This window comes from Plodia interpunctella, chromosome 7, assembly GCF_027563975.2.
Source record: "Plodia interpunctella isolate USDA-ARS_2022_Savannah chromosome 7, ilPloInte3.2, whole genome shotgun sequence".
NCBI classification, from domain to species: Eukaryota; Metazoa; Arthropoda; class Insecta; order Lepidoptera; family Pyralidae; genus Plodia; species Plodia interpunctella.
The window spans coordinates 2,875,826-2,898,608 of NC_071300.1; the positions used below are offsets into that span (position 1 = coordinate 2,875,826).

A 22,783-nucleotide genomic window follows, 5' to 3' on the forward strand; every position below is an offset into this window, starting at 1 on the left:
AATTTAAATAATGAGACGAAAAGGTTTAGGAGATGAGCGGGAATTGAAACTACGCTCCTGCCTAACTGGGATAGTGCTTTTAACCACTGAGCTATCGAGACCATGCCGGCATCTATTATAGAAAAGATTATGAGGGAATTTTAGAAAAACAGACGGTTGTCCCTACTTTAATTCAATTTTACTTCATGTTAAACTTGAAATAGCACTAGGGGTACGTTTTTGCCTTACATTTTTGAAGAAAAAATAAGTACCCGCAGTAATATTACCGTGCGCCACTGAAATGGGTGGAGCGCTGATACATATTATATTTTGAGAACACAAGTTATTTTATAAAGTTGTCCACAACTTGTAATGCCGTCTCTCTCTTATCACTACTCTCATAAGTGTCGGTAATAAAGGAATTCATGTTATATAATATTTTTTGTCTCCTGGTATCGGTGATCTATAGCTGAAACTTATTCGGTCTCGCACAATTAGCTCCGCAGCCCGCCACACCTCGTCTTTGGACAGTATATTGTTTGTTTGTCAATCACGCTACACGCACGGAACCGTGCATTACCGTGCCAATGATAAAGTTTTTCGGATTTCATTCATGTCATAACATAGATGCAATAACAATAATAGCGGGTAGATTATTTAGTTACACCTGTGCCCGCGAATCAAATTCCAAAATTTTGACTTGATTCAGCACGGATTGAGATGAAAATGTTGCACGCTTGTTAAAATTCATGAAGTAACTGGTGAATACAGCCTTATTCTGTTGCACGACGACGCGACACTAAAGTCTAGATAGACCCTAAAGTTTGTTATGTCATTGATTTTTATTGACAAGAACGCAAGTACTCATGTCTTTCGATCCCTAAATATGTCCGTAAAATGTTGTTCTGTTCTGTTTAAACGAATTATGTAAGAAAGGAACGAAATAATTATTTTCATAGGAATATAATTAAAAATATCACTTGTGATGTACGTAGGTAAACAATATTATTAATTATTAAACAACGAACCCGTGCTCAGCGTCGCATAAAGTTTAAACTCACGCGGTTTAATAAAGAGTGGACCTGGATGACGCGGCCCCAAATACGGGCGATGGTTCGACAGCATGTGGACATTTTCAAAACCGTCCACTTTTTGCCTATAAATCCTTTGGGCTGGAATCGAAAATGACCAGTTTTGGTCCTTGCGCGTCGATGTTTAGTTCAGCGTGTCGTAATCATGTACAAAGCGGGTATTTTATTGTGATTTCCATACAGAAAGTGTCCATTGTAGCCCCGGTGGTCGCAGTCGCCCCTCTGGCCGCCCGCGCCGTGGTCACTCCGTCTGGCATCGCGTTATACGGTTAACTGACAGTGAAGTGTTACACGTGCTTTTAGGATTTCTCTGAATGCTTTGTTAGGTGAGTCCCTTGCACAGTCTGAATCGTCTGAATGATAATGTCGTAACTTACGATATAGTACTGAAGTTCATTTGCAATTATTTGGCAACTTTGGGTTGATTGCATTTTAAAATTTGAACACATTTTCTCCTGGGACGGATATTAAGTGCGGATGCAGAAAGAAAGGAATTTTAAAATCATGTACCTGCTCAATAAAGTAAATTAAATTGATGTTATTACAATAACTCACTCTGATTAATAACAATACAAAAAAAAACAAGTACCTATTTATATATCGATGATATGATTTATTATTTGAAGTACCTATTACCGAAATTGTGAAATAAAGCTGAAAAGAAACAGAATCATATAAACAAACCACTCACCATCTGTGAAACAATATTGAAACCGGCGCCCTTCTGTGTTTATTCTATGGGAATTTCCTCAATGTACTCTAAAGTACAGGCTGCCATGATTTGTTTATCGGAATAAAACGATTGCTCGGCGCTGGTACTTGTACTGTGTAAATAATGACAGATTTCGCAGATAGGGAGTGTAAATATCTTTAATTGAAATACATTTCAATTAAGTGCCATGATAATATTACAATTTGTGGACAAGACATGACCAAATACGATGATGAAGAAGAACTATTTGTAGAAAATGAATAAATGATATCATTAACATTTTCAATTGCTTATTTAGAACCTTGATATCTACTTCGATTAATTTGTATAGTGGTTGGTTGATTGTTGATGCAGCTACAAAGTGAGTCGTATAAACATGTGGATAGTAAGAAGATACATGCTTTCATGACTAAACTGCTAACTTGATAAATTTTAGAATTAATATAGTTATATATAGAATAGATATAGATAGTTGTATACGGGAGGTCAGATAGATGCTATACGACGGCTTCGTACGGGCGGAGCTGCGGGCAACACTACTATAAAAATAAATAAATAAACATTGTAAGTATATTTAAGATACTACTAGACGTATTACTTTAATACCAGCAAATTAAGGTTCTCAGAAAAATTAAAAAGTTTTCGCTTCCAAGATATAACGGCAAATTCTTTAATTAAAATTATTTGCCCATTTGTTAAGTAATATTAGTTAATTATTTGATCATATCAGCTAAGCGAAATTTAAGTAACCACTCGTCGACGTCAATCAGGACCCTTGAAAAATAAACTCGTCTCTCAGAGTCGAGTGCCGCTCGGCATCAGTCAAATTGACTCGTATTAAAATTTCCTGCAATTCTCCTCGAAGCCACTTTAATTAAACCCCTTACTGATCTGACAAGAATTTGGGTTCCTCATTGGGCTTCCTTATTTCGCTTTTAATACCTTTTTATCGGAAATGTTTTGTGACTAAGTATGCTTCTTTTGAACTTTTATTGAGGAAATTTGAGGGAGAAATATTGCTTTTTAAGGTTTCGGAACTCAAAAGTGAAATGTTTCGTAAAATGAACATCTCGTTGTTTGCCAGGTTTTTCTCATTAGATTTGTCACGATAGTCATTTTTTCAGAAAATGTAACTATGCTATTTACTATATAATATACGATGTCAATAATTATTTATTTGAAAAGTCCTATTTACTCGTAGAATTCTCGTGAAAAATGTAGGACCTGCAAGTTATAAAGTCACTTCGTCATGTAATTTCCAATTTAATGTTATTTAAACTCTCGCGCTCCGAACACTTATGTACTTAACTACATAATATATTTCAATTAATTGTTTTATTTCGGTCTTCATGACAATACTACAGAATTACGAGTACGTACAAATATACGATACTAGCTTTCTCCCGCGGCTCTGCCCGCGTGAATTTCCTACCCTATGTCCTTCTCCGTACTTCAAACTACATGCATGCAAAATTTCAAGAAGATTAGTTGAGCAGATAACGCGTGAAGATGTAATAAACAAACTTACTTTCGCCTTTATATTATTAGTTGGGAATTGTAAGAACTTTTAGATTTATAAAGTACTTTTAGAGTACTCTTTAAAAATGATTTTATATTGTGATCGTATAATCTCGTCCGCTCAGTGGAAATCACGTGGCCCGTACGTACACTGTCGATTTTTATAACACCTCCATTGGAAAGAAAAATATTTTGAGACTCCATCAGAATTTATTTGTTTGTAAACTCTTGATGCACGAAGAAAATACATACGGTGAAAGCAATAAAAAGAGACCCCATACAAAGGCGGTCTTATACCAGAAAGGGATAGAATTAGTACGCATAAAAACATTTCATATTATCATCAATAAATTTATGATCGTGGTTCTTGTTGATGGAGTATTTTCCATTCTACTCTGTTTCCGGAATAATCGGTCTACTTTCCCTATTGGTCCATTTTGAATATTTGGTCCACTTTCCCAAACGGTACTACGATATGACCTTTGACTTGTCTTTTATTTCATCAACAGGTATAATTTGTATATTTATATTTTTGTTCGTAGCGAATACATTAGATTTTTTGTTTAATATTTAATGTAGCTGACGTTTCAACGACTTTGCTGTCATCGCCGTGGTCATCAGAAATGGATTTGTGAAAACACAATTTTGATAATGATATATAGCAAACCTATATAGTGACATATAATATAAACATTTGCATATCATTATGATTATAATATTGTATGAAGAAATAAGAAAACTCGACTAAAAAGAAAAGCAACACAGACCTTCGGAGACCGCGCGTTAAAAACAGCACACTATAATTAGCCAATTGTCCGATATAAAGCAGTCACATTTGCACTACCACCCAAAGGTTACTACCCCCAGTCACGAATGCGAATCTAGGTTAGGCAAGACAGAGCTGTGCCAAATCCTATCACATATAGAAATGGGTTAGTGCCCGGGCGACAATGTACAGTTATAAAAAAAGTACGGGCTGTATAAAATAGTCTAACGCTCTAATAGAAGAAGAATAGAGATTCTTCTTCTTTGCATGTCGATTGCAAATCAACGCCTTATTGGGTGCTACCCAAATATATTACAACAATGATACTGTATTAAAATATGGGTATGTGTATCGTAATATTTATAATTTGTACAGAGTCAGAATATATTGTTGATAGAATTGAATTTCTTTGCGAGTCACGAGTAAGCTAAAGCATCAGAGTTTTAGGCAGCTTATTTTCAGCAGGATTGGCAACAGCAGTGCGACCTGAGCTACAATAAAAACAAAATATATTTTAACAGCAAAATATCGCGTGTTATTTATTTAGACATTTCTCTCTCTTATCTTTGCGTGACTTCGATTTTATTCGGGAGTGGGTTGCCGTGAAGCCGAGAGTAAAAAATAAATCATAAAATATAAAATTTCGCGATTTTACATTCTCCACGAATATGACCACGTGTTTTGCCTATTATTTGGTGGATAAGCCACATATGGCGTATTCTAAAGCCAACTGTTCCTCTGACCTGATCTCTCCTTTCTTTACTGTTGAAACTTTACACAGCTCAAGTCCGCTCCTGTATGGAGTATTTAATATTTCGACACTTATCGCTGTAAGCTCCAGAGTCTCGATTATCGCCGACTAGGTTCTCTCTCGATTAGGTTCCTCTTTCCTACTGAGAACTGCTGGAATTATCTCTCCCCGCATCGATATTTTCCAAATACTCTACTCTTGAACGAAATCCACGAGAGGATATGGAGTGGTCCTAGGGCATGCGCTCAAAACACTTTTATTACCTTATAATTCTCAACTTTGTGGTTTAATATTAATTCATTGGGCTAAAAAAGGGCGATTTCAAAATGTCAATTTAAGACCAGGCTTTAACCCAATCCAAACTTTCTTCCTGGTTCACTTTAGTTACCGGAGCGAAATCGCTCACTCTCTCGCTTCAACCAATCAAGACGGTTGCTATTCTAAATAATCACGTACATCACTAATATTGGTCGGAATTCGAGATTCGAATCGGGCCGATTCGATAAAGGATCAGCTCGAGTTTTTTGATTGTTTGCTCGAATGATATTGTGCTACCGTCCACTTTGGCACTGCAAGGAGTTATGGTGAGTGATTCTGTCGTTTTGTTTGGATTTTCAAGTACTATACTGTCTTTAAAATGTACAAGTTATCATTACAATAAGTAATTTACACTGCAAAATACACAAGTTGTCATGTTATGCAAATTATTTTGTTGTTGATAATAGGGTAGTTGACAAGGTCAGAGAATTGAAAAATATGTACAATCTAGGTAAAATTGATCTATTTATGATCATGATATAGGCTATGAATATAGCCTATAACAATGCAGCTCTAAAGTGGGTTATAAAGTCCATTTTAATTATGAAATTATAAAAAAATAAATAAGAATCTTAAACACAACAAATTACAATATTAATAGATAAAATATAAACATATGATAAATAAAATTTTATCACATCATTGATAGCATTGTAATTAGCTCAGTAATTTTCCCACTGATGTTTCATTACTAATAATGATTAGCATACCAATTTAAAGTACACACCCTGTTTACAAGCAAGCAGCATGTACTCTGCATTTTGCAATGATAGTGTCAATATCTTATTCTCTTTAATTTTCGCAATAATCGTTCCTTTCATTTTTTGTTACTTCAGACAAAATTTCAGGAGCTTCTTCGGAACTTCGGGACAGAATTGAAGTCATCAAGTTTTACTATATGAGGATAATTCATTAAACGATCGATCTATAACATATATGTCATTTTAATATATATATAATTCAAAACAAGGTCAATATATCTCGCTCACGTGTTAAAAGCAATGTTATTATGACTATAAAATTACGTCAGTGTGATAAGATCTCGTATTGATGTAAACCAGACCCGATATCTAGCAATCTAAGGTCAGTTTATTTCCAATTGATTCAATTTGATGTAGGCGGCTAAAACCGTTTTCTTGATGGACTTTCTTGCCGATTGGCAATCGCATTTGTAGATAAATTTTTAGGGTATTGGTTGGTATAATAAAATAAGACTGTAGTTAAATTAATACTAAAGAATATATGATAGATTAAATGCATTTTTTCTTATTAAATTTTCTTTATTCTTTTTTTTTCTGCGAGTTTCTTTTCCTCGTAAAAATTAAACATTGAAATAAAAACTTTGAATTTTATTCCAATTTCTATTTAGGTAAAGGTGCGTGTTACTTAACACTGCATTGTAATAATTATACATGTATTACAGTTTAAATATACCCTTGCTTATCATAATAGCCAGACACATATTTCGTGGGGCCTTCTGGCTACAGCCGGTTATTATGATTTCGATAATTATGCTACACTAAACCTTTATGAATTTAAATTTGAAACGGGGAATTCATTTTCCCAAGAAATTGGCCAGAAATTTAATATTTTGATAATTGTAACATTAATTCAAAATAATAAAGCACGGATTATGTGCAGTTAGTGCGACTATGTCTATGTAAGTTTCCCACGGGATTAATAAATTTTCCCGGGCAAAAAGTAGCCTATATCCTCGCCTCCATACTTCTAACTATATATAATGAAATTTCAAGAAAATTGTTTGAGTAAATAAAGCGTGAAGAGGTGACAAACACACACATAAACTTAACTTCATTTTATTATATTTCGTTAGGATTAGTTTTAGGATTTTTGGGACAAAAAGACAACCCAGAGTAGACAACTCTGACGCAAATGTATGAGAAGAGAATGGTCAAAGAAAAAAGTAATTATTCTCTTCTTCTTCTATTTATTTATTTGGCTAATCTTCTTGGAATATCGTTATATAGGATTAAAATTTTAGCTTCTTTAATTACTACTATTTAATTTGTTGCAGCGGAAGCGTCGTCGTGCGATGTGGTGACCAACAAGCCGCCACCGAAGTCACCAAGTGCGGTGCCGGTCAACACTCCTACACCAAAACGTGAGTGCTCTGTTACTTTTTAACTGGTTGCAAGAAAGGTTGTTTTCTGGTTTTAGAGGCTTAGCAAACTGTTAGAATATTTTTAGATGGATTTTGTACGTTCCGTCGAACAAACATTTTATATTATGTTGTACTCAAGGCTTAAAAATAATTCGTTAAAAGTTAAGTATACAGGTATATGCAAAATCCGTGTCATTGCAAAGTCATTACGGAAATATAAATTTTCTATCCCTACTTTTAAGATAAATGAGTACGTTCAGTGTTTTATTTGGAGAAAGTGCAGTTAATTTCATAAATATCATGCAACATCTCAAGGAGATGGGCAGCGGCGGCAAACATTTTAGGTATATCGTGATTTAATAAAAATACTTTTAATATTAAAATGGAAAAGTATCATGCCTATACTGAAAAACATGTCTGCTAAGTCCCTTGAATGAATGTGCCTTTGTTCGTGTCGATAGGTCTCTATATTTTGGTGCAACTTGAAACCGGACTACTGACTGTAACATTGCTGTGTTTGCACCTTATTGTAATGGAATAAAGCCTATTTAAAGCAGTGTTGTTACACTTGGTGTGGCCCACCGTATACCTACCCAGTGATTCATGTTTGAAACCCAAATAAAGTTTTGTGTGTAACTCGATTTAACTCTACTCAAAGTGTTCCCTTTGTTTACAATTACAACTTTACAAGTCGAATAAGTTTTAGGTTTTGTTTAATGTTATTATGCTTACACTTTTCTCGAAGATGAATATACAAAATATTTGACTTAAGTTTCTTTTTTATACAATGATGCGTAGACAGTAAAACATGTTTGTTTACATTTAAGTACAATTTTCTTCCTATACTAAATTTCTAAACTCTGTTTCGTGAGAACCTTTTATTGAAACTCTTTCTATTTTTCCGTAATTTAAAATAATATAATGACATGTAAAAATAAATAACGCTAATATAATAACGAGCTATATAAACCTATCTGCTGTGACATATACAACGCAATACGACAAGAAGTGTGATGCCCGGCCGGCCGCAGTATTAGCAAGTGAAATGATACAATTGTGATGCAACGACCAGCTTGCTTGCAGTTTATGCGCTTTGTGTTTGTCGCTGGAGCCATGGGCTATCCTTTCATGATGCTTTCCAGCCGTTAATGTATTAAAGGATAACGCTCAACGGCTCACATGCCACAAACTCACAAATAAGCACAAAATATAGGTAACAACCCTGCGACATAGGCGAATTACATACGACCGAAATTACGAAGCCGTTAGGATTCATCCTTGACGATACGTTAGGGATATGATGATAATGATGACACACTCGTGGCGAGGTACTTGGGGAAATAAAATTTCCCATCCTTTCAATGTTAGTGTGAATATGGCCCCTAAACATATCTTAACAGTGTTCACGTAGGAAAGGTAATTAAAGAAATAGGACATTGTCAAAATAAAAAAAATATCAATAACATAAGAAATGAAGTATAGACATAATCGAAGAATAGATATTTTATATTTATTCAAATCACACTATGTAGCGGGCCCTGTGGGCTCCGACGCTCAACAGTAACACGCCAAAAGTTTTTACGTATGCGCCTAAACTGGCAGCTCGTACTATGCGCTTGGAAACTTTAGCTCACAAACTAACTTTATCCTATATATTATCTGATTTTACCAATTAATGGTATTAATAAGTAATTGAACCTACGTCAAAAACTTGTCTATCCACGATCATAACTACCTACACAAATCATTAGGTTTCTAGCTTTTCTAATAGTTCAGTTTTTGAATGTGTCTAAATAGCTGAATTTGAAATAAACATTATAATCTGTTAGAACTAGCAACGCTGTCTAGTTATATATATGTCTAGCATAATCACGCTATTTTACACCGTGTCGTTTATTCACTAATAATTATAGTCACTATTCATAGGTAACACGAGCACATTAATTAAATTAATTATTACAATCACTCAGCTGCGGGTTAAACAGCTGTTGGAAATAACACCACATGCATTATATTAATTTTTAAATACCTTTTTTTAGCAGCTTCAGAATGTATGTGTTATGTGAAATTAAACGAGAAGATAGTCAGATTGAGATTGAAGGTAATGTTGTAGATTATCACCGATGTTTTGTAACCAAAGGTGAGTTGCACTAGTCAACTTTGACGTTAACTTTAGCTGCGCCCTGTCGTTTAGACAAAATGCCGTACTTGGCGTCTTTCTGCATAGGTCAAAGCTGACTGGTGCAAATCACGTAAAAGTTATCCTTCAATTAGTTTAATCGTACCATTCTTTTTCAAACGAACGAAACGAACGTTGTCGTCTTTGGTCGAATGTTCGATCCACCTCATTCTGGGACCTTTTTAACCAATCTCCCCATTTCCATTTTAACAGAAAGAAGATTTGGTAATTTGCTCCATCATCATGGAAAGAATTGAATTCGAATGGTCAACGAACTTTATCTCACTAGATCAAAGTAAAAGCGGCGTCACGCGTAATACATTTCGCCTTATAACCCTTCTAGTTGACTGAGTGCCAAAATGGCCACCGGCGCGGCGCGGCCGCAGCGGCTGCTGGCACAGTGGCCTGGATCCATACGCGATTATGTCATCCACAAACATACACTATTATTCCACAATACGCAAACATATAAAAAAAAATACAATTTTTATTGTCACTCCGTTACTGGAGTACCGGAATTTTTGGCACGTGTAAGATCAAAATGCAAGCGCATTCGTTTTGCGTCACATTCTATTTTCAAATTTTATGATCCATACGTGTTCGTATTGGTTGTTGATTTCTTATTTTATTTTTGGTGTTGCCATTTTACGGTTTGATCGTGATCCTTATGCGATTGAAGGTTGAATCTTATCACTAATGCACTTGTTGGATTGGTAACCCAGATTTTAAAGCAAAACACATTATACGTACTGAAAGTACTAAATTACAACAACAGAACTCGTATTATATTCCAATTATACAAAATATCGCCACGAACGCCAAGTTGCTTTACAATTTGTTTAATTTTGTGTTATTTTCATGACGCAGGCGGATCTGGTGACAAACAATATAAAAACAACTGAATTAAGAAGCTCCTGCAATTTTTAAAACCGCACTTACATCATATTTACATATTATTCTCAACGAGTGATGAAGTCATCCGCTTGCCAACATTGCCGGAGACAGTTTTTGTCAAAATATTCATTTGTTACATGTTTCGTAGAAACCAGTCATCGTGTAATGACTATCAGTTTAGAATACTTATTGCGGATTAATATAATTGTTATGCGGACATTATTAGGTATGTATTAGATAATAATATAATTGACTCGAATTTGTTTCGAATCAATTTAATCTACAGTGAATTGATTTTCATTTACCTGATTTTTAAAATATTACATACATTCTTAACATGTCGAACTGTCTACCAAAAAATTGCAAATTTGTCTCTACACCGCGCTACGCTATACAGATAATATTGTATAACTCTACATAATTGTTATCACATCAGTTCTTGACACTCATATCCTTGCAAACATTCCTACCCTTCAAATTAATTCACTCTTTGTTGTCGAGTAGTTCGGACACCACAAATCCTTCATTTTTGTCTGTCTCTCGTCAGTTGAAACCATAACATCAAATAGTTAGCTCCTCTGGTTCACTCCAATGGGGCATTTTATAAAGTGCCTTAGATTGTAGAAATACGAGACCTGAGGTGGTACCGATGAAAACACGACCTTGTTGTTTTGCCAAAGAAAAAATAAGTTGTTTATGAGACATCATGACATAATCGATCTCTTGAGATTCAATTTGTTTCTTCACGTCCTGTTTTAGCTTCGGAGTCAGTCGTAAAAGAAAATAAAATGTCTGGAAATAGGTCAAGACTATTGTTCGCGCTTCGTACGTGTATAAATCGAGTCGACCGCTCATTGAAAATGAATTCGATTTATTTGCAGAATACTTTTAATTCATTGGTTTCTCAGGTGGTTTATTTAAATATCGAAATTTGAAATCGATAACATTTTTCTATTGTTGTCATTAACAGTAATTGAAAAATTATTTTTAAATCTTTTTGATATCGATTTCAAACTAGAATTCGAAGGTAAAGTGCAAAAGGTTTAACTTGAACTCTCGACTGGATTTTTTTAAACTTACTCGCGTATTTTGTTAAATAGACGTGTTCGTTAATTTCTATTCTTGAGAAATACTTTTGATCCAAGAGATGATAGTACTAGTTAATGTCGTCCAAAGACGAATACATTATTATTAAAACAAAATGAGTGGAGACAAAGCAGCTTCCGTTGTGTCTATGACGAGATCGACATAGACGTAAGTTTTTAAATATTTAGGTTACATTAATACGTCTGAAACCCAAGATTGAGCCAGTAACAATTTAAACGTGGCGCTACATTTTAGCATGTCATTCATAAAGTGCCAAATAGCTTTTAGTTATCAAAATAGACGGCTAGTAGGTAGAGTCAATGTTTGGACTCTCTGGTTATAAAGCCAAGTCTCTCGCTAACTCGTCTCCTAACACTAATATAATTTTCCCGATTTAGCCCACATGCTTGGCAATTATCACCTACTCTTGGATACTTGTTACCCACATTATGTCAATCACTGGGCCACATTCATAGACCAGTACTTGCTTCCGGTGAAAGAAAATATCACGAGGAAACTACACACCGGGAGTTTACTAGTTTAAATTCAAATTCGAATTCAAATCATTTATTCAGAAATTAGACCCTCACAGGCACTTTTTCTCGTCAATTTTTATATTTATAGTTATTTCTCACAAGCTACAAACTACTGGCATTTCGGAACGATCACTGCTGAGAAGAAATGCCGAAAGAAACTCATTTTAACAGTGTTGGTCCCTATCATGCCAGATCGGCTTACCATTAGTCTATATGGAAAACTCAATGGAAACTTAATGTATGCAATGACCTTAAATACAATCAATGAATATCCTATGAACGGGACTGAAATTGTTTGTACACATTTTTTTTTAAATTAGGACAAATCACACAGATTGAGCTAGCCCCAAAGCAAGTCCGAGACTTGTGTTATAGGATACTAACTCAACGATACTATATTTTATAACAGATACATATATAGATAAACATTCAAGACCCGGGCCATACAGAAAAAGATCATTTTCCATCATGACCCGACCGGGGTCGAACCCGGGACCTCTCGGTTATATGCGACTACTTGCCATTAGATGTCAGTGGGTAATCGTAAAAGTCATGTCTAACATTTAAGGCGACTTTAATATAATGTGACTCCAGTAAAATGAAAGAAAGAAAAATACTGTGGCTAGGGTAGTGTGCTATATAGTGTGGCGGTCTGTGATTCCGCTTCTGGTTATTTGCAGTACAGATGCATATCTATCTATACTTCTTTCAGTACTAAGAAAAAGTTAAATTGTTAAAAGTTTTTGTTTGTAATTGTTAAACTCAAAAATAAACAATGACCAATTTTGATTACAAAATGTTGGACCAATTTTAAGTGAAGGCAAAGACAATACATGGCGGGCGATTGCATGTCTTTAATAAATGGTAATTATCTTTGTGTATTAGATATTTGTACTGATAAGTGTAAAAATAACGATGTCTATTTTTATCTGCATTTCGTTTAAAAATTTACACATTGGCTTGCTGACCTTTTCTTCTCCTGTTGTAAATACTGGAACATATTATGGTATTTACCGACTTTTGATTTTATATAATCGCAATTCATTATAGTTACAAAAATTATTACGTTTTCACATTTACCTATAGTTATCACATAACTATCGATTTTATTACTTTCTTTGTTCAGGCTGTTTTTTTTTTTGAAGTGAAAACTTCTTTAGCGGCGTTGTGCACTTTTTGTGATGGGTAAAAAATGTTAAACTCGCGTCAGGACACGCGTGACCCTGATCGAAAATTCGTAAGATGTCAAAAATGCACAACGTTAATATTCAAGTTTTCACTTCTGCCGGTACTCCCGGAGTGCAACCTGGTTTTGTTTTAATTGAATAGGTACAATATTTAGGACTCAAAAACAGACCAAACATAACGTTTGCCTCGACCTTATAGATAAAAGCCAGGGTAGACAACTAGTTGCAAATGGCCTCCAATACACAACAAGTTAATCATTTGATTGCTATAAACAGTGCACTGGAAATGGTCGATCAGGCTAGATGACCTGCAAGTCTAGATAAACACTAGTTCTGCTTGTTTAGTGTTACCTAACTAACCGCTAGTTCTATTCCGAGAGACCTAGTTGCTGATGTTGAGCGTATCTGAGCTTATGCTTAAAAGACGAAGTATTTTAGGTTGTTAATAGTAGGAAATTGATTGCATTTCGGGTCGTTACGATAATTATTACAATGTGGTTTCGCCCTAGAATAGGACCACTCCATATCCTCCTGGGAATGTCGTACAAGGCAACTAAGGGATACAAAGCTTTAACAGCTGATAGGTAACGATAGCATTCCCAAAGAGGGTTGACGACAGGCGGGCGGCCGGTTGTAAAATCATAGCCAAATCTTCCAAATTTCATGGAATTTATAACGGGTATACGTTATGAGAATAATACGATATGTTGTGATATTAAACACAAATGATTTACGAAACCAATGGAACGATTTGATCATAAATCATTGTGCATTAAACGATGAATTAATCAAATGAATTTTAATAAAATTTAAGTTCAGTATTAAATATTCAGTATTATATACATTCCGCGTGATCTATTTGATAAAATACTCAATCTATGTAAAGAGTAATTTAACTATTTAGATTTTAACATGTATTCTGTATATTCGTTTACAGTATATTCGTTTTGCAGCTAAATTAAATTCCCATTTTCATATATTCAATCAAGTTTCAAATCTATTTTACAGACAGTTATTTTATTTGTATTGTCCACTTGTTTGATTAAAATATCTTATCATACAATAAAAATACTCGTAGCTGTCGTAGTTAAATTAGATAACGATATGGTATTTTAACAATTTAACTTCAATCATATAATGTGTTTTTTTTTTACATTTTTTAATATGCCCCCTTAAATAACTACAGTAGTATAAACATTGTATATATTGCATTCCTCCTTTTGTGTTCTAACATGCACTTGATTATTTTGTTGGCGTACTCCAAACCCTTATATGTCCTAGCATGAGCTATTGTTTTAAAGTTCCTCCCCGTTACCGTCCCTAAAATAGTCAAGGAGCATGTGTGCAATATTAATTAGCATAAACGATTTATACACGCGTTCCATACGGGCGGTGCGCTCGCCGGCCGGCCGCGGCCGTGGCTCCCTTCGTGACCGAGAGCCGGAGCGCGCACTCGCATACACGTCTCCGCGTAAAAATAAAGTCTACGGTGCGCCCGCGCACTTCAACCCATTTATAATTATCAGTAAATCGCCGCGAGCGCACGACTGCCGTGGCCGGCGACCGCTCGCTGAAAAGAAAATAACATTCGTTTTAACGAATCCGACCCGCGAACCCTTTCGTGACCAAGGGACGCGGTCCACTCCCTAGTCCGACACTCCGACGTTTTGCCGAGACTGTCACACCTACGCAGTAGGTACCGGTGTTACGACTCGAACTCCTGATTGGTCGGCGTGTTTATTGTGGTGATTACGTTGTATCAGTGATAACATAGTGTCAACTCTTATGTAAATATGCCTGAAAGACCGAAACGTCGTAAAAATAATAAAAACAAACGGAAAAATAAGAACCAACGTTTTGATGGCATTAAAAATAATAGTGATGTGAAAACGGAAGACGCTGAATCGTGTAGCGGTGAACAAACTAGTTTAACTGAAGATATAAATTCAATAACGCAGTCATCTGATAACTTATCTGAAACTAACATAATCTCATTTCCGTCTGTAAGTGATGAAAATGCGTCTGTAAGTGACGACGCTATTATTGAACATAAGGTGTGTTTTGCTACTGAAAATGCGTCTCAGGATCTAAATAATAATAGTGATGTAGTAGAACCATTAGTAGTTGCCGCATCATATTCATTAGATGAACATATAAATATTCAAGAACCTGAAGTTTACCAAGTTGAATCTCCAGAGCAATCCCTTAAACCAAAATCAAAAAGAAAAAAGCTTAAATTAGATAGCGTGAAAAGTAAAAGCTTAGATAATGATGACGCTCCACAAATCGTTGAAATTACTGATAGTAATGCTGCATTAAGCGAGAGCGACAGCAATGTGTCTATTATTGATACTAGTAATGTTGTGGTTTCCGAAGTAGATACAGATGTAGAGTGGGAAAAAGCAAATGAAATAAACTCTGAATGTACGACGGGTAAGGAAGTAGCTACCGGAACTTTATCCATAACAACAATCCCGCTTAATGTAGCACAATGTGAGCAAACTAAATCTTTAACACCTGAGGAAGAAATTTCTCTGAGACATTATTTACAAACATTGAACTTATCAACAAGCCCTAATGTAAATTCAATAGAAATTAAAACTGAAATAGAGGAAATAATAAATCGTGAAATAAAACATCGTTTACGAAAGAAAGGCTTGGCCGATGACCTGTTTGTTCAAAGACTTGGTCCTCCGCGAATGCTGGATGTTATTGATGAAGAAGGCAGTAGTGAATCTTCTATAGCATCACGTCGACAATCATACTTAAGTGATAAAAAAAGTGACAATGATGATTTAGAAGATGATGTGTTTGAAGATAAATCGAAACCAATTGAGAAATACGTCACAAAATCTATAGGTCATATTAGTAACAAAAGTTACGGCAGATTAGTTCCACAGCAATGCATGCTAGTCGGAGCCAAACTTCAAGAGCCAGATGTATCAGAAGCACGTGGAGTCTGGACTATGCAAACTGTAGAAAAGATGACTGGTGCAGAAGTAGTATATTTAACAGATTCATCTAGTAGTACCAGTTCTATACACGATGTTGGCAATGAAACAGATGATAGTGTAGAAACTGATGTATCAGTTCGAATGATTACCCCAACCATTGAAGTCACAGATACCGAAAAATTATTAAAAGAAACTTTTGTAGCCAATAGTGAGGATCAAGTTCCTAATAGTATAGAAGAGAAAAGTGTTATTAAAAAAAATGAAGTCAACGAAAGTAGAAGTGATAGTAGAAATCAAAATAATATTAGTGAATTTTATGATAACTCTCATGAAATTGTTGTGCTATCCACAGATGATATAAAAACCAATCTTTATGTAAAAGATTTAGACGACTCAAAAATAAATTTAAGTAAGGATAGAGATGGAGAAACATCTAGTAACAAATCTTTGCAAGGATCTAAAAATGAGATTACGACTGAAAGTAATGCAAATGTCTATAATCTAGAAATGAAAGTTTTAAAGTGTGAACTGAATGATGCAATAAATAATTTGATTAAAGAAGTATCATCAGACTCAGACGTGCCAAATGAAAATACCAAAGATAATTTTACACGCCAAGACTCATCAAGTAGTGTTTGTTCTTCCCAGTGCACCGCAAAATATAATCCAACTTCTTCTTCCCTGAATGATGTTTCTAACATATTGCATGATGAAACTTGTCAAAATACAGATAATAGTACTAAAATTGTACGAAATGACAATACAACCACCCATGTAAAAGATGTATTTGAATGTGTTACAGGAACAACCGCGAATATTGACAGTCAACATAGAATTATAGATCAACCGCTGCCTCTGAGGGATTTGTGCGTAAAAAAAATATCAAATCTTCCTTATGGTTTGAAAATATTAGAAGAATTGGCATCTGTTTCTGAACGACTACAAAATATCAACGTGTATGGCTTGACAAGTAAAGAGAAAGAAAGGGCTTCAAAGAAAGAAAACTTAAAAGAAAAAAATATGCCATATTATCCTCTACCAGATTTATCGAGTATAGAAAAAGTATCCCTACCTTCAAAAAGTTACGAACCTTTAGCACCTCCTGTGCAACCTCGAAATTCGTCATTGAAAAAGTCACAAGATGACAATCACTGGACTGCATTGCCGTCTAAAAGTGATCCTGTTTACGTTTGTTTTTCTCCATCTCAAAAAATGTTAATGGAAAAAACAAATACGGTAATAACCAAGGAGGACGCCACTGAACTTATAGATACTCATAAAAAATTTGTTGATCGTAGAGGATACAATGAATATTACAGGGAAAATAATAAAGGCCATGAGCATGTCACAGAATCGCCTGTAGTGCCGTTTAAATCTCAAACTGGAAGTCGATTATTGGCTCTAATTCGAGATCCAACTGTCTCATATAACATAAATTCATCAATGAATGATCATCATTTCCGAAATCAGAACTTTGGAAATCTGGATAAGAAGTCCTATATGATGAATAATAGAACAGATATTTCTAGTACATTTAAACCCATCCCACCGCCGAGACCAAAAAAATATTCGTCATCATTTTACGAAAGTGATGAAAGTTCCGATTTTACAGACAGTTCTTTCAGATCTATGAAAAGCGAAAGAAAATATTTTCACTATTCAACTGGAAACTTAAGCAAAGAAATTGAAAACGACGTATCTTCTATACAAAATATGCATCGAAATTTTACTGATATTCGTGATAGTTTTAATGGATCAAACTTCCCACGACGACCTTCATTGCCTAAAGATATTTGTGATAAGCAAATGGAATATATTAGACAGAAAGAAAAAGAAGTTGAAGCTGAGATTAAGCGTCTGGAAGAAGAAAAAAACAGCATGCCCGTTGCTCCACAAAGAGGCCCAAGAGCTCCGTTAATCAAAGACAAACATAATATGGTCGAACAACAATATTTATATAACCAATACAGAGTGGATTCCAAAAATATTTGTAATAATATTCAAGTTCCAGAGAAGCCAGTCAGAAGTAGATTAAAGTCGCTCTTTAGTAGTAGCGAAGAAGAATTACTTCGTGATAAAATGTACTCAGAATATGTAAATCAAATGGCGGAACGACAAGAAAGAAAACAACACAGAATTATCAAAATAACTAATACCGGTGGCGACTCAAAAGCTAAGACAGTGTCAAAAAGCATGTCAGCCCTTGATGTTTTAGATTCAAAGGTAAACAATCGAATCGAAAAAGAATTTATATCGAAAGCCAGGGAAAGATGGGATAAATTAGGTATCAAAGATCCTGAGACTGAAGATGAAATAGAAAGTAGCAAAGACGTGTATAGGGAACCGAAAGTGATAGAACATAAGATAAAAGTTATTGAAGGTAACAAAGAAACAGACGTGAAAAAATTACCCAGCCATTTACAAGACTTTGTGCGTTTTACTGCTAAGGATAAAGACGATGGGAGAAGCAGCTCTGGTGAGTCTGGGAGAAAACCAGCATCCCCGCACGTTGTGGTATGGTGTGCTGTGGTCATCATTGTCTTAGCCATCGGAAGATACTTTATAAGACTTTTGCGAAATAAGTGAACTAACAGTATGTGTGTGTGTCTCGTGTGTATCCAAAATAACCTAAGAATGTGTTTGCTTGCATGATTGTATATTTGCAAGGATTTATTTCTTAATTATTGTATAATTTTACCTTATTACTTGTATGTAGTTCCTATCAATATCACCAGCATCAAATACATAATCTTCAAAGGAAAAGGTGAGTTCTAATTACAGATATGTATATCGTTGTTCACCACATGTTAGATCGGATTTGTTTGAGAAGAATCCGTTGGTAATGAAGTTATGAATATTTGTTGAGGAAATGTTTTGATATTTCTTCACGTATTACGTGATTTCTTTCGTCGTAAAATAGTATCGTTTAGATATATAAAATATGAGAATGATATGCCAACATATGTTTTATTATTTGATAATAATTTATCTTCTGAATTATGTTGTGAAGGTAAAACTAATTTGAAATGTTACTTTTAAAACCTAAATTATTTTGAATACTTTTAAAATCCTATTGACAGAATTTTTGCGAACTGGCTTAGGAATTTTCCGTGTTAGTAAGTTATGAGTTTTTAGGTTAAAAACAAATATAGCTGTGATTGTATGTAAATGACTATTTAAATGAAGTATATCTGTCTCTATAGCCGCTAACGTTGCTCTTAACAACAGTAATTTTACATGGCTGCTGCGTTTCATAAATAATGTCAGTTTGTGATGACAATAAGTACGGCATGCAACTGACAGCATAGAATGTAAGCCTATAGTAGTCTTGTCTATCTAGATGACATTTCCATTTGTTCTTATACACTCAGGATTGACGTCAAGTGTACCATTGACACGTTCAGCGATATTTTCAATTGTGTCTGGAAATCTGGCGATTTAATTTTTATAATTTGCATATAGGTCAAAAGGATTCTCATGGCAACTGGTTGCAACAGATAGATGTTCAAGATATAACTGCTATCTCTCAATCAAATGGGAAACTACTTAGGAAAGTTAATTTTACGTTTATTTAAATACATTTCATAGTGATGCTGTTGTTTTTGGCTTTCAAAACTATAGAGGAAGTTTCGATTAAGATTTTTAGTGTAGATGATAGTGATAATGACTTTATGCATTAGAATATATCCAATATTATGCCTCTAATGATAAAGTCAGAATTTTAATGAATCATCCGATTTTATAATCATTAGTGGGAGTTATATTGCAACGATTCATATTTTTACATTTGTATCTATAATGAACTTTTTTGAAATATGTACAATGAAGATAATAACACAATACGATTATTGGACGACTGTAATTGAATTATTCTCCAAAAATTACGAATAAAAACTAAATTTACTTAAGTTCGAAACAAATTTTAAAACGAAATTTCAGAAGTAACACATTTGTTACGTGTTTCGATAAACGTGCGGGTTTACACAAGATAACAGTAATCATTTGGTGATTAATTATATAGATTACTACCTAGATTGAAGGTGATAAGATATTTCTCTTTGTTGAAACATATGGTTGTAACCAACTTCATAATTACGGTACCAAAATACTGAATCTAATATCTAAAAACTTATTTTCCAAAATAATAAATGTATCCAATGATACCATTGTACCTATTATAATGCTCATATTTTACTTTATTGTTATGGAAAGCTTTTTGCTTTCAATACAATATTAATAACCATTCGTTGAGATGATCATGTTGTATTTATTATTCACGTTTCAGGGAATTTGTCAAATGAAATAATTTACTATTCTATTTGGCTCCAAATGAATGTCTCCTAAATCTAACTGGAATATAATATTTCTGTACTAATATTATAAAGAGAAAAGTTTTATATTTTTTAATAAACTCAATAAATAGTGATCCGTTTTTAGAATTTTGGCACATAAATAAAATAGACTTTACGACTTTAGTAACATTTTTTATTCTAGACGAAGTCGCGAGTGGAATGTTTCCAGAAGATGGTGATATCACTTTAACCATCCGTAACCCACTGCTGGGTAAGGCTTTCGTCTACGCCAACCTTTGTTGCCGCCAGCAATTTTTTTCTAGTTCATAAATTTTCATCTAGTTGCCTATTCTCCGTTTTCCATTTCTAGGGTCTCACAAATAAGTTATGTATATATAAACCAGAATTTATGTTATGTTATAATGTTAGAGGTTCGATTATAATGTTTCTTTTATTAACTTATCACAAGAAATATTTATGTAAGTTTATATATTTAATTAAATACTGTGTTATAATGTATATACATTGTTATAATGTATATACATACATTTGCACACTCTGCATAACCCAAAGGTTGGCTGTTAGACGATGATTTTAGCATTAAGACAGCATTTTGTACTTTTACAAAATTGTGTTTTGTGTATTGATAAATAAATTGATGCAATTGATAAATAAAAGCATGTTTAAATCTGTGGAATTGGCCTTAGGTGAGTCAAAGTCGTGGACTCTCGGTCGCATACCGCGTCATTTTGCAGCGAGTGTCTATTAATACCACAGGACGACGAAACTGAACATGTATTGCTGAATATTTTCGCGGAAAGTTTTCTGTTATACTTATAACATTTTTCAAGAAAAATATATCTTTCGCGGTTGTTATAAAATTTTGTAATATTTTATGATAACAATTTATATTTGCAAGCGCTGTTTTTTCACATGGTAGGGACTAAATTTTTATTATATTGATTACATTTATGAATACATCTATCTCGTCAAGTTCACATGAATTTTATTTATTTATTTACTAAGAAAAGTGAATTTTCTATTCGTATTTTGTTAAAGCACAGATTATATTTGGATTTTCTAGTCCATGCCTGATCTGAATATTAGACTATCCTCACATTCCACTGCAAGTTTGCGGCAGTAATATTGGCGAATTTACAATTTGTCCTATGTATAGGTTGATGTGTGTAGACTGTACAACAATAATGACTGTACAAAAATAGTCTCATTCTCATCAGCGTCTTCCCGGTTTACTCCTCAGCTGTTTAGCGTCGGAGCTCAGGATCCGCTATATATAACGTTATAACTGTAGTCATAATATCGTAATCCTAACTAATATTATAAACGCGAAAGTGAGTTTGTTTCTTTATTTGTTTGTTTGATATCTCTTCACGCTCAATCTACTTAATCTTTTTGAAAATGTTCATAGGTGTTGTTTATATAGTATGGAGAAGGACATAGGATACTCATTCCGGAAAAATAACTAAAAAAATTACGCGGGTAACAGCTAGTAGTTAAATAAATAAATCGTCATGTAACTAGGTTGAAGGGTATATCAGAAGTTAATTAAATCGCCGCCGACGTCATTGTAGTCTGCATCGCTCTAGATTGGACAATCTCATTGACTGCGATTGATAATTCAGATTGAAACACGACCCCGCCATAAACTATAACAGGATTATCAAAACATTAATTTATAATGCTACTAGCTTTTGCCCGCGGCTTCGATCGCGTGTTTTTCCCACGGCAATTAGTAGAAATTATTTTTCTGCATTCGGCATTTTTTCTCAGATATAATAACAAGAACATTACTTACCTATTTTTTTTAGATTTTTCTAGTATGATTAAAATAAAAGTAAACAGACATTTCTGGTGTACGCGAGAGGCGTAGTAGAATTGATCAGAATTATAAATGAGCTAGGCTTTTTATCCCGAAATCCCCAAGGGAGGATGTTTGTCATACATATGTATTAGTCACTCATACAGTTAGACATATAGGAAGTTATCGTTGATTATTTAGCTAACTCTGAAAGCTGAGTACACGAAGAAATTAACTATGCTGAGCTGATACACTGTAATAAAATCCAATTACGTATTTTATTGCTACTAACTACGTTATTAATAGATGTTCTGGCGCCGTGTATGAGAATCGAAACGAACGAAACGAACTTTCTATTCAACCAGGTTTATCAATGAGTGCCGTTTTTTCCCTTCAATTTATTCGTTACTATCCCATCATCGCACGGGTAAAAACAATATTTTTTTTAATAAAACATGATTCATTTTTAACCAATTACTTATATAATTTAAAAAATGTAGCCAAAAGGCTACAAGCATTCCCTATACATTGATCAGGAATGAACTGTTTTCTCAGAAATCAAATAGATCACAGCCATGT

At 34.2% G+C, this 22,783-nt stretch overlaps 1 protein-coding gene across 17 annotated transcripts in view; it reads left to right on the plus strand.

The window, feature by feature from the left end:
* Positions 1-22,783, plus strand: part of LOC128671484 (sorbin and SH3 domain-containing protein 1-like) — a 158,350-nt gene that overhangs the window by 53,787 nt on the left and 81,780 nt on the right. For 7 of the 17 annotated variants that reach the window (XM_053747957.1, XM_053747958.1, XM_053747959.1 and 4 more), the window contains exon 1: positions 14,564-18,569. In XM_053747957.1, the coding sequence (XP_053603932.1) occupies positions 14,933-18,569 (3,637 nt within the window). In that variant the 5' untranslated portion in view covers positions 14,564-14,932. Of the gene's footprint in view, positions 1-7,170; positions 7,258-14,562; positions 18,570-22,783 lie in introns of those variants that run through there. The other 10 variants (XM_064436069.1, XM_064436068.1, XM_053747965.2 and 7 more) reach the window with 3 other exon arrangements.